The following is a 12,891-nucleotide window of genomic DNA, read 5'->3' on the forward strand; positions in this document are numbered from 1 at the left end:
TGAAAAATTTAGAATTATCCTTCCTTCACGAACAGGTATTTGGGTAAATGCATATCCATCATTGGTTTTATCAGGTACATATAAAATTATCTATCTACTACATGTCTGTTTATATATTGTTTGTTTACAGAAATTCAAAATCTTATGAAGATATTAGTAGTAATAAAATTCAATTAATCTACCAAGTTGTGCGTATGTTGTCAGTGTGATGTCTCTACATAAAGAAGTCTTACAAGAAGGTAATAATTAATATAACTGGATAATTAGTAGTAATAAATACTACTTTTAATTATAAAATATCCCTAAAATATTTGCAATACATTAACTTTTTAGAACAATCAGTGTTCAATCATTTTATAGTAGAGGAATTATATATTTAAATTTGATTGTCTTGTTAAGAAAATATTTGTTATGGTGCCATCAATTAAAAATTTAATTGCTACTTTTAGGGGATTTATTAACTTAAAGAAATCTATTTTGTCTAAATTTACAAATAACTACATTTGTTTAACAAATCTTAACCAAGATTGCTTAAAGATTTTTGTTGGATCTATTAGAGGTCATAGAGGTAGAAACATCATCCTTCCCCTAGTATGTTCGAGAAATTTTTAAAAGGGCTCATCATTTCAATTTTTTCACATCATTCTCCCGGAGAAAATTGTGAAGAAGATGAACATGTTAGATAACTTATATTCTTTTTTAACGGGAGATCTAGTACCACTTGAGGTTGTTAAATCACCTGTTGAGTCTATATTTTCAGTTCCAGAGAATTTTGCTCTGAGGAAAACAAAAGTCTAATATTGTATTTTAGTCTTATTTCAGGCTATTTAACAAAACTTCTGAAAAAGAGACAACATGCAATATTTGTCTATATTCTATATTAAGTAGTTCCACAGATTAAATACTCTAAAATCTAAATATTTTTAAAAAACATAAATTTTTAGTGTTTCGACTGTCCAATCCATAATGATTTTCAAGACAAAATTTTAAGTTATTCTGAGGTTTGATTGTATTTTTGGTTTAATGAAGTTAATGTAATATCAACAGGAAAGGATTTAAAGTTTACCTTCAATATATCAAGATAAGTTAGAACTCTAATAGATCCCATAAAATTGATGGCACTAAACATATATGGGAAGGCCTTATAGAAGAATTATAGATATTTTAATATTGCCTAGAATAGAGTTCATAATTGTTTTTTTTGCTTTTTGTTTATATATATTTATATTATTTACACTTATGTATATTTGTATAGGATTTTATTTTAATAAATTAATTTTAAAATTTAAATTTGATTTTTATTTAAATACTATTGGCCAATAAATGTGACGTCACAAAATAATCAGGGGAAATGGCAGACCAATCAAAGCAAAGTATTTTCCTTACAGGTTTCTACATAACTATTTTAAACTAACCAATCAAATTCGCGTTGTCAGCGTCGCCAATGATTGGACTAAGCGAAACTTTGCCCCACTACTTACCATTGCAGTTGCACACCCCTGATCTAAACAAAAACCATAACCTACAAACAACAAACATACAAATGGACGCCCATAGAAAATGCTGATTTCATACAATTTGATCAACCAATCACATTTCATGTTAGTGGCGGCACCAGGAATTTAAACTAGCCAATCACAATATGCGATCGCAGCGCTACCGTTGATTGAACTAAAGTTTAGCATTAATTTGCCTCCAGAGGGCGCAACTGACAATTTGAATAGCGGGAAATTTAAAATATTTTATTAATAAAAATCCAATATAATCTTTAAAATACATTTTATTTAAATATATGTAAAATTTACACTACAATTATATCAAAGGAAAATTCTTAGAATTTTCTATATTTAATGACAATATAATGTACTAACAATATATTAAAACGTAATATAACAGATTTAACACAAAACTGATACTTTTAAATGTACAAAATTTAATAAACTATAGAATCCACTTTGCACAGGGCTTTCTCGTTCACAAATATTCGTGAATGACATTATGTACACGTTCAGTTGATATCTTTAGAGTGTCTGCTATTTCATTCAATTTCAATTTACGGTAATTCACAATCATTTTGTGGATTTTTTAAATGTTTGCGTCGGTAACAATCTCTTTTGGGCATCCACTGCGTTCACCATCTTCGGTGCTCATTTCACTACATTTAAACTTAGCATACCAATCCTTGATGATTGATTTTCCTGGGGCAGTGTCCGGAAACTCGGCATTTTTTGCTTCAACTGTATTTTTCCCTTCAAGAGCAATATTTTATCAACACGCGAAATTCCTTCTTATACATATTTTTTATAAAAGTTGCTTCACTCAAAATGCTATAATTCACAAACTAATGATCCGACAGCTGTCAAATTTATACACCCATCTTTCGAGGGTTAGGGCTAACTGAAAAATATATGGATTTAATTCTAGTAGCGCCATTTATGTGTCAGCTCGGAGACGTTTCAATTGACCTGTTATATAAAATTGTGTGAAAGTGCAAATACTAAAAATGGCAGTTGGAAAAACGAAATTTTATTTAATTCATTGAGCAATGCAAACAATGTATCAAACACATCAACATGTAAAAATAACCACCCGTTAACCTATAGTCAACAATTGGGTTTTTAGGTGCTTTACAAAAAGATTACCACTTTTTTGACCTTATATATAAAGTAGAACTCATTAAATACAGTAATTTTAGAAAACAGTTACTTACCTATATTATTCTTTAGACAGCAGTTATATCACTACGGTTTCAAGATATTATTCCTTATTTTTTCCAAGATATGTCTCAGATGTGCTAATTAACAAGTTTATTTTTTAGTTTATAATTTGAAAAGACGCTAATTCAGTCGTTATTGTTAGTATCAATTGCCATTGTACAAAGCCTACTACTGTATACAACTTTACCGCGAAGCGACAACTGCAGTCAAAATTGCGCGGTTTCGGCGTCTGAACATCAGGCATCATGATTACGGTGAGTATTAATATTTAGACTGACAAGACCAACGTCATCGATTACCCCAGCGAGCACCAATAGCCAAGCCTAATTAGTCGGATAGATGTCTGCAGTCAAGCTGCCGATACAGAGGCAGTAACATTTATGGCAACCAGATAGACGTTTGTCTGTCTGGGATCAGACTACGACTATAGTTAGTATTAATAGGTAAGCCAGCAATATGAATGTCTGCAGTCAGAGAGAACAACAATAGCAGCCTAATAGGCGTTGGGAAAGACTAATAGCCAGATAGACAGCCACAAGAAGGCTGTCATCTTCAGTTACGCCAATAAATCCGCAAATAAGCTGCCCAATGAGAGGAGAGGCAAAATATAAGTTAACACGCAGGATATAGACAAGGTAAAGATCAACAAACAGGTTACAAACAAGCAGAATAATAAAACTAAATAAAATTAGTAATATAGACGTAAAAATATCTTCCCATGTACCAAACTTTTACAAAGGGGTGATTTCTAGTAGGAGATTTTAGAAAATCTGAAATCTTAAAGAATAACAGAAGTCAATCGTATAACTGATACATAGTCTATCCAATGTAGCAGTGAAATCATGTCATCTCAATTTATGACGTTAAAGTGGTGCAATGTTGTCGCATTTAACGTTGACATTTTACCCATTTTAGTTCATTTTAGCTTCGATATATAACATTCTAATTTTTTTTGATAACATCTTTTTTAGATACGCTTAGTACAATCTTAATTATAAATTATTTTATTACTACATTTCATTTGTACTAGGATTAATTCTCAAGCAAGACGAGTACATCAATATGTATTCCTCAATTATAAAATTGTAATAACTTAAGCTATAGTTTACACTAAAGGTATACACTTTATATAAGGTCGTATGGTTTGGTTCGCTTCAATCTTCTGACATCCTGCGCGCTGTCCAGCAGTTGTATTGCTTCCACGTTAGTATAATTTAGTAATCTTCTTTCGTGTTTCAAGGCGAAATCTTAGATAAGTTCGCAAATCCATTTGATTTCCAGGTCATTGTGCAGTTCTTCGTTAGTTACGTAACGATAGGCATTGGTAATTAATAGAAGAATTTTGTTTTGACAGCGTTGCATGACTAGTTGATTTGAATTTTTAGTGCAACCCCATATTTGCAACCCATAGGTCCAAATTGGCTTTATGATTGTCTGATAAAGATGATTATCTTTAAAAGAAAAATACCCAGTAAAATATTTGGAAATAATTTATATCTAAATGATAAAATAAATTAATCGTATATAATAGTTTATGAATTAATTAAATTAGTTAAATTCTTGATATAATTTATAGAAAAGTTAATATAAATTGAGTTAGAACTTATATAAACTGATACGGATTCTTTAAATATCTGGTTGCTTCTTAGAATAGAATATTAGATAATCAACATAATAAAAAAGTATAGCAGAATAACGTCCTTAAATCTGATAAAAGTGCCAGTTGTAGTTGCATGAATATTGTTAGTTAGATATTGCTCGAGTTTGAAGGATCTATCTTTGAAAGAATGTATGCATGATTTTCGCCACAATAAACAACTATTCTATTTGAGAAATCACCACTTTGATCAACATTAACATAGAGTTAAATACTAGGGAGTTAGTAGCAAGACGTAAATTACAAAATATCCCAGGTAAAAAAGCAACATAAGAAGCATAAAATACACCAGACCCATAGAAGGTGTTAAAATTACCTTACCGAAGGTATTTAAGGCATCTCACCCAAAAGGTGCAAAATTGACTTCACAGAAGTTATAAAATAGACTATCTGGGAGGTATAAAATATGGTGTTCAAGAAATAATACAACCACCAAAGGCAAAGTTTCAAGAGCAAGCGGGGAAGAAGCCTTGCTAGGACAGGATGTCGAATGTTGTGGATATAAACAATTAGGTAGGAGCGCCGATTATCGTGTCATGTATATACGGTTGCATATTAGTATACGCTAGTTGCCTATCGATGAGCGCGTACTCAGGGTAACAATAGCAATTGTCATGAAAAATTAATTCTTGCTGTCCCAACATAACTTGTAACCTAAATTTATGAAATAAATGGTGCAATTCAATATATGAATTTGTGTATCATTTAATAAATAAAGAGATCTAACAATTGTTGGATTGCTGCACTAAGTTTAACAATAATTAAAGTATGATTTTAGTAGATATAAAAAAAAGTCAGAGGCCTTACGAAACATTAACGTCACTTAAAGTTTCCGCATTCCAACGCTTAACCCCTTCAATTTTATTTGAATTATTTATCTTATAAAAAATCGATTTTGTGCTACACTGCGGGCGAAAAATTGAACTTAAATGTTTTAAACAAAATAAACTAAATTTGATTCGTAGACGGTGATTTTAGTTGAAATAACAGGTCAATTGAAAAGTCCTTGGCCTACCATAGTAAAATACAGTTTTTGGTATTATTAGTTTTTTTTATTCAACATAATTTCCTTCAAGGGTGATACACTGATTATAGCGATCCTCCAACTTTTCGATAACATTTTTGTAGTAAGATTTGTCATTTGCTTCAAAATACGCCTCAATTTCGGCGATCACCTCTACATTCGACGAAATTTTTTTCCCAGCGAGCATTCTTTTGAGATCTGAGAACAGGAAATAGTCGCCGAGGGCCAGATCTGAAGAATACGGTGGATGAGGAACCCCAAATCATAGAATTTTGCCATCGTTTTCACTGACTTGAATCGTTTCACGTGACAAGGTTCAGAGTCGTGGTGAACCAGCACTTCCTTTTTCTTCAAATGCGGCCGTATTTCAGCGATTTCGTTCTTCAAACGGTCCGTCCTTTTTCAAAGTAGTCAATGAAAATTATTCCATGCGCATCCCAAAATACAGACGCCATAACCTTGCCAGCAGACTGTTGCGTTTTCTCACGCTTTGAAGCGGGTTCATTGTGTGCAGTCCACTCGGATGACCGTCCATGATGTCAATTGTGGAGCCATGTTTCAACTATTGTCACATATCGACGCAAAACTCGGGTTTATTACGTTCGATCATATTCAAACACTGCTCCGCATCATCAACTCGTCATTGTTTTAGTCAAAAGTGAGCTCACGTGGCCCCCACTTTCTCATACCCAAATATTCGTGAAAAATATAATGTACACGTTCAGTTGATATCTTTAGAGTGTCTATTTCATTCAATTTCAATTTACGGTCATGCAAAATCATTTTGTGGATTTTTTAAATGTCTTCGTCGGTAACACCCTCTTTTGGGCGTCCACTGTCACCGTCACCGTCTTCGGTGCTTATTTCACTACGTCTAAACTTAGCATACCAACTCTTGATGGTTGATTTTCCTGGCGCAGTGTTCGGAAACTCGGTATCAAGCCAAGTTTTTGCTTCAGCTATATTTTTTCCTTTCAAAGAGCAATATTTTATCAACACGCGAAATTCCTTTTGATCATTTTTTTTTATATATTTTACACTTTTAATAACAAAAGTTGCTTCACTCAAAATGTTATAATTCACAAACTAATGATCCGACAGCTGTCAAATTTATATACTCATCTTTTGAGGATTAGGGCTAACTAAAAACATATGGACTTAATTCTAGTAGCGCCATTTATGTGTCAGGCCGGGGACTTTTAATAATGTTATAAAGAAATAATACTAGACCTCCAATTACACTAGCCGCCATGAAATGTAATGGAATAATGAAAAAAATCAAATAAAAGTACTATTAGTCCAAGACTTATTAATTAATAATAGGTGCAAGCACATAAACACATTCAACTACAATACTATATCAAGTACTTTACAATATCTGTGATAAGACATAGCTTTATATATATATATATATATATATATATATATATATTAGAAGCTTTAAAACATTAAATTGTTCTATGAATTCTTAAATTACATCAATGCTTATCATGCCCTAGTGGGATTCGAAACCGCAACTATCGCAACAAACCCGTCCTTTCGCCTTCTGCTTCAACCGGCTAACACACACATACTGTAAGAACTTGATAAAATCACGTTATCCAATCAAATATGTAGGACTTACCCTTAGCCTGATGAAGTTTTTTTCTGTTCTAGCCTAGAATTAGGAGGTGAAATGCATAACGCATACCCGATGGCGGAGACTTGCCTTAAAGTGACAAGTTAGTTAGTTATTTAGGTTATGTAGGGCTGCCTCGGGGCTTACCAATATGGCAATATTTAACCACTTTTCTCTACTTTTTTTCTGTCTTGAAGTTTTTACTAATGTTTTAAGAAACATGACACTAGCGATACAAGTTAGAACGCCCAATCATAACACAAAATTATTAAAATAATGTATAAATAACACTTACCCATACAAACCGTCTATTTTTTATTAATCTCTTAATACTTAAAAAATCTGCCCGTGAGCAATAAGTATTTTTTATGATTTCCGTTACACAATATAACTATACTGACATGTAGAAGATCTATCTAAGTCTATCATAACTTATTATAAGGACTATTATACTACTATCAGTTCGTTGAGCTAGCATGCGTTTGAGCCTAACTAATTCACTGTCATCGCGCACATTTAACTATTTGGCGAGTGCAATGAAATGCACCAATAATCTTTCAGAATACTTTACACTAACACTTTGAATCACACTCTTTATGGGTTGGTTTTAAGTGGATATCGCACTGAATTACTTTGGTGGGGACGTAATACGGGGCATCAACAATAGCTCGCAACACTTTATTCTGAAACCTATGAAGGATAGCTATGTTTGATTTGCTAATAGTACTCCATAGTTCGATACCACACGCCCAAATGCAACTGAGTATTAACTTATACAGCAAAACCTTGTTATCTAAGGATAATTTAGATTTACAGCCTATACATTTGGTTTAGTTCAAGCTCAAGCTGTTTATCACTATATGTTTTTTCCATATTAAACAACGATCAAAATATATTCCTAGATATTTAAAATTGTTTGCTTGCGGGAATTCATAATTATAAAGTCCTTCTACAAAGGGTGAATGTCACATGGATAGATTTTGTCTCATTTGCTTCGACACGTCATGTTTTTAACCACATTTCGACTTTGTTTAGATGAAGTTGGTTAAAATCTTTCAAGGCGTAAACTAGCCGGTATAGCTTGAATGTCGGTAATTTGTTTCTTTAAAAACCATTCTAGTACAAGTATTTGCTATTTTAACTATCATTAGTTATGTTTAAAGAGTCTTGTAAACGTAAGATCGAGGTAAAAACAAGTTTATAAAATTTGAGGTTAGGGTTCATTTGTTTTGTTTATTCTTTTCTGGCTGATATTGAATCCTCTTATATGATGATTAAACCACTGTATCGTCAACATATGTTGCAACAGTGGTGATTCTTGAGGTCGGTAGATCAGTTGTATACAATAGATATAACAATGGGCCTAGAACACTGCCGTGCGGAACACCCGAATATATTGGGTGTAAGTCAGTGTATTCGTCACCATGTTTGACAATAAAATGTCTGTCTACTATCTGTCTTATTTCAGTAGTTGAAAGTGTGTGGAGTAAAAGCTTTTTCAATTTAACCTGCAGTCCAGTGGGGTACATCTTGTCGAAGACTTTAGATTTCATCATTTAAGTTTTTGTTACCTTGGTTGACTAATCTGTGTATTTTTTTCTGTTATTCCGTGTTTATTACGGAAGCCAAATGGTCTGGAAAAATATTTTTCTCTTCTGTAATTATTTTGAATTTCTTAATGTATGGTTTTTGCTTCTGATTTTTCCCTGGATTAAGAATTCAAAAAGTCCAGTGTGATCAAGACAATAGATTTGGAATGTTTTAGCGCGCATTCAGAAATACACTATTTCAAGCGTCAATTTTTCTTTCAAATCAAATTTTTTGCAGACATAACTTTTATTCTGGGTAAGTTTATAAGTAAGTTTTGTTCCCAAAATATAATTTTTCAAAATTAGTCATGATTTGCGAACAAGTAATGCACTAATGCTATTTGGAGTAGTTTATTTTTACTAATTGCAACAAAAATATATTACCTAATACAATTTTGAAGAAAAATACGAAAATTAAACCGAATCAGTTGCTAAGTTAGAACAATTATCTGACTGTGTAACATTCCGTATAGGCATGTTTTATTTTCTGGTTAATTTCAGCATAACTTGAGGTCTTGTTACTTCTGGCACCTTTATTTGTAACAGTTCTTCCATTGTTACATACGGATATATGCGCTAAAACATAACGTAGATTTTAAAATATTGAATTATCTAGCTTTTCTTATGATATTTAAGTAATAATTGTTAAAATGATTAACTCTATCACTATTATATGGTTCATCTGTCATTATCATACTTACATTTTCGTTTGCCTTCAATATTGCTAATTTGCCTAGGTATACGACTTATATATTTATTATTCCTGTCGAGCACGCCACTGGCAAATTTATGGATTGATTTTTGGGAGTTTAAATGTTCGTTTCGATCGCCTGCTTCGTAAGAATCAGTGAACGTTTGACAGTTTGTCTTCTTCACCACGTTATTTAATTCCATTTTCAAGCACTCTGAAATCAATATAGTTTTTAATCAATATATCTACCTACGACTAGATAACAAAAAAATTTTAGAAAGAGAAGACAGGAGGAGCTAAATCTGGTGAATAAGCTGGATAGTACAAAGATTAATACTTCTGCTCGATGGCTTCTGCATTTCGCTCGTTTTAAAGGCTATAACTAAAATCTGAGTTATTTTTTTAATAATCTTCAAACTGGTTGAAGATTATTTCCACCTATATGCTTAGAACAATCTTAATTTCTAAAATTAGTTTATTACTATTGTTTAGTTATTCTAGTATCAATATACAAACAGGACTAGCGTGGAATAAATATATCAAAATGTATTCCAATTGTATTAAAATTGAGCTAGACTGCTTAAACTAAAGTTCAAATCAAACACGTATACTCTGATTTTCTGCGTGTTGTCCTGTACTACCTCCAAGTTGCTATGATATAGTAACTCTACTTCAAACTTTAATGCGAATCATCTTGTATAATTTCACAAATTCATTTAATTTCAATGTTATAGTGTAGTTCGTTATTGGGTACGTGGCGATAAACATTGCCAATAACAGGTCAATTGAAAAGTCCCCGGCCTAAATGCGTGACAGCTGTCGGATTGTGAATTATAGCATTTTGAGTGAAGCAACTTTTGTTATTGTGAAAAAAATAGACAAAAAGTGTTGATAAAATGTTGCTTTTTAAAGGGAGAAAATGCAGTCGAAGCAGAAACTTGGTTTGATGTCGAGTTCCCGGACACTGCCCCAGGAAAATCAACCATCAAGGATTGGTATCAAGTTTAGACGTGGTGAAATGAGCACCGAAGACAGTGAACACAGTGGACGCCCAAAAGAGGTTCTTACCGACAAAAACATTTAAAAAATCCAATAAATGATTTTGAATGACCGTAAATTGAAATTGAATGAAATATCAGACATTCTAAAGATATCAACTGAACTTATATATCATATCATTCACGAATATTTGGGTATGAGAAAGTTCTGTGCAAAGTGGGTGCCACGCCAGATCACTTTTGACCAAAAACAACGACGAGTTAATGATTCGGAGCAGTGTTTGAAGATGATCCAGCGTAATTAACACGAGTTTTTGCACTGATATGTGACAATGGATGAAACATGGCTCTATAATTGACATAATGGACAGTCATTCGAGTGGACTGCACACAATGAATCCACTCCAAAACGTAAGAAAACGCAACAGTCTGCTGGCAAGGTTATGGCGTCTGTATTTTGGGATGCGCATGGAATAATTTTGACATTGACAACCTTGAAAAAGGAAGGACCATCAACAGCGACTATACATAGCGTTATTGGACCTTTTGAATGACAAAATCGCCGAAGTACGCCCGCATTTGAATAAAGAAAGTGGTACTTCACCAAAACAATGCACCGTGTCACAAGTCAGTGAAAACGATGGCAAAAATCCATGAATTAGTCTTCAAATTGCTTCCTCATCCACCGTATTCTCAAGATCTGTCCCCCAGCGACTATTTTCTGTTCTCAGATCTCAAAAAAATGCTCGCTGGGAAGAAATTTTCGTCGGATGAAGAGTTGGTCGTCGAAACTGAGGCCTATTTGAAGCAAAGGACAAATCGTACTACAAAAATGGTATCGAAAAGTTGGAGGGTCGCTATAATCAATGCATCAACCTTGAAGGGAATTATGTTGAATAAAAAAGACTAATTTTGCCAAAACGATGTGTGTCACTATGGTAGGACGGGGACTTTTTAATTGACATGTTATTTTACCAAAGCTCTTGGTCTATTGTTGCAAGATATTTTGCAAATTCAGTTCGTAGTTCTTCATTGGCAAGGGCACTTTTTCGTGGTGCGTTCCTTAATAGTAAATATGACGTTAAAGGTGTCTTGTGTGACAATTCCATTATTATCTCGACGACGTGCATTGCTCGACTCGACCTCATCTACGACGTGCATTGCTGTTTTATACGAGAACAATACAGTACTATTTGTTACAAAAGCATTAAAACCTTTATAAAACTCCAATTTAATTTTTTCGTCTTCCATTCTTCGTTTCTCTTCTTCTCTAAACTTCTCGCCATCCTTCAGTCTATCCGTGAGCGCGTTAAGCATCAATCTGGAGGCTGATATAAATTCAATCACGCTGTCGACCATCTCCTTCCACTTCTTAAACTCGGGACTGACATAAATATGCACGTTATTCTCCGCCATTTTGTTTCTATTCGACTTAAATTTTTATCATGTCGCACTTTTTGATTTTGAACTGAGTACCTTCAATTACTGACAGATCTCAAAACGTGTCAAAACTTACAGAGATTTTTTTACAATTTTTTTTACCTTATAATTCCTTCGAAATGTATATCAATGCATTTTATTCAAAATATAGTTCATTAGTCAACATTAGCTACCATATTTGTTTATATTTCGGCCAGCATATGCTATAAATTTTCAACATAATTTTTTACTTATACGCAAGATTTACATGTTCATATAAGATAGTTAGGTAATTAGCACCGATAACACTAATATTAAGTCTCAGGAATATTGTAGTTTGTAGACGTTCAAACTTGTTCAAACAAATATAAAAATATTTTGAGGTCAATTAATTTACACCATTTGGTCTCAAATATAAAGCAAAGCATGATCAAAAATGTATTAATTTTAAGTGACATAACCTTTATTTGTTTATTCATCTACCGCCATCTATGTTTATATCTAACAACTATTTAAGAATAGTAGAAATCTATATTATTAAAAAAAAATCTAACATTGCTCTTATAAAAAACTAATCATCTGAATTATAGTACCGGCATGTGTCTCTAGATGGAACGGTGCATAACTCTATTGTGGCGACCGCCACGACCCTTTAGGCCACCACCAATTCAACATCAACAACTACAAAGGTTGGCAACGCCGGTGGATTGGTACCATGCAGTTCTGGAGTATAAAAGGCCATCACGACGACGTCTCGCTCTCTTTCTTATCACCGTCCCCCTGTAACAGTACCACTTCCACAGCGCTACCGTACTTCCTTCACCTTAACCTAATATCCTGTCAATCCTTCCATCGACCACATGTATCAATCGTAAGTTAGAATAAACAACTTTGATTCAATCAGTGTTTTTAGTTCCTGTGCAAATTCCTTCCAAAGATAGTAGTGAGTGTTCTGACAAATAATCGTAGCGGCAGCCACACATTTCGACCGACTGACCGACCCGACGAACATTCCTACAATTGGTGACCCCGACGTGATCAAAGTGCCTAACAGGTAAATCAACTCAACATAAGCCACTCGACAGGTGCTTGACACGTGCATGGAAGGATAGCACGAGGAACGGAACTCATCAACATCACGTGGTCGACGACATCCCACGAGACTAGCCTGATGGACG

General features: G+C 33.4%; 1 protein-coding gene across 1 annotated transcript; it reads right to left on the reverse strand.

Annotated features, from left to right (window-relative positions):
* Positions 1–8,954: 8,954 nt before the first annotated feature.
* Positions 8,955–11,774, reverse strand: LOC143204605 (uncharacterized). Its single transcript, XM_076417283.1, has 3 exons — positions 11,509–11,774; positions 9,307–9,510; positions 8,955–9,181 (listed from the first exon to the last, which is right to left on the reverse strand). The coding sequence occupies exons 1-3, from the start codon at positions 11,708–11,710 to the stop codon at positions 9,051–9,053; spliced, it is 537 nt and encodes a 178-aa protein (XP_076273398.1). The 5' UTR covers positions 11,711–11,774; the 3' UTR covers positions 8,955–9,050.
* Positions 11,775–12,891: the final 1,117 nt, after the last annotated feature.

Source organism: Rhynchophorus ferrugineus, unplaced genomic scaffold (genome assembly GCF_030347505.1).
Source record: "Rhynchophorus ferrugineus isolate W39M unplaced genomic scaffold, kcgeb_rfMv2 rfM11, whole genome shotgun sequence".
NCBI lineage: Eukaryota > Metazoa > Arthropoda > Insecta > Coleoptera > Curculionidae > Rhynchophorus > Rhynchophorus ferrugineus.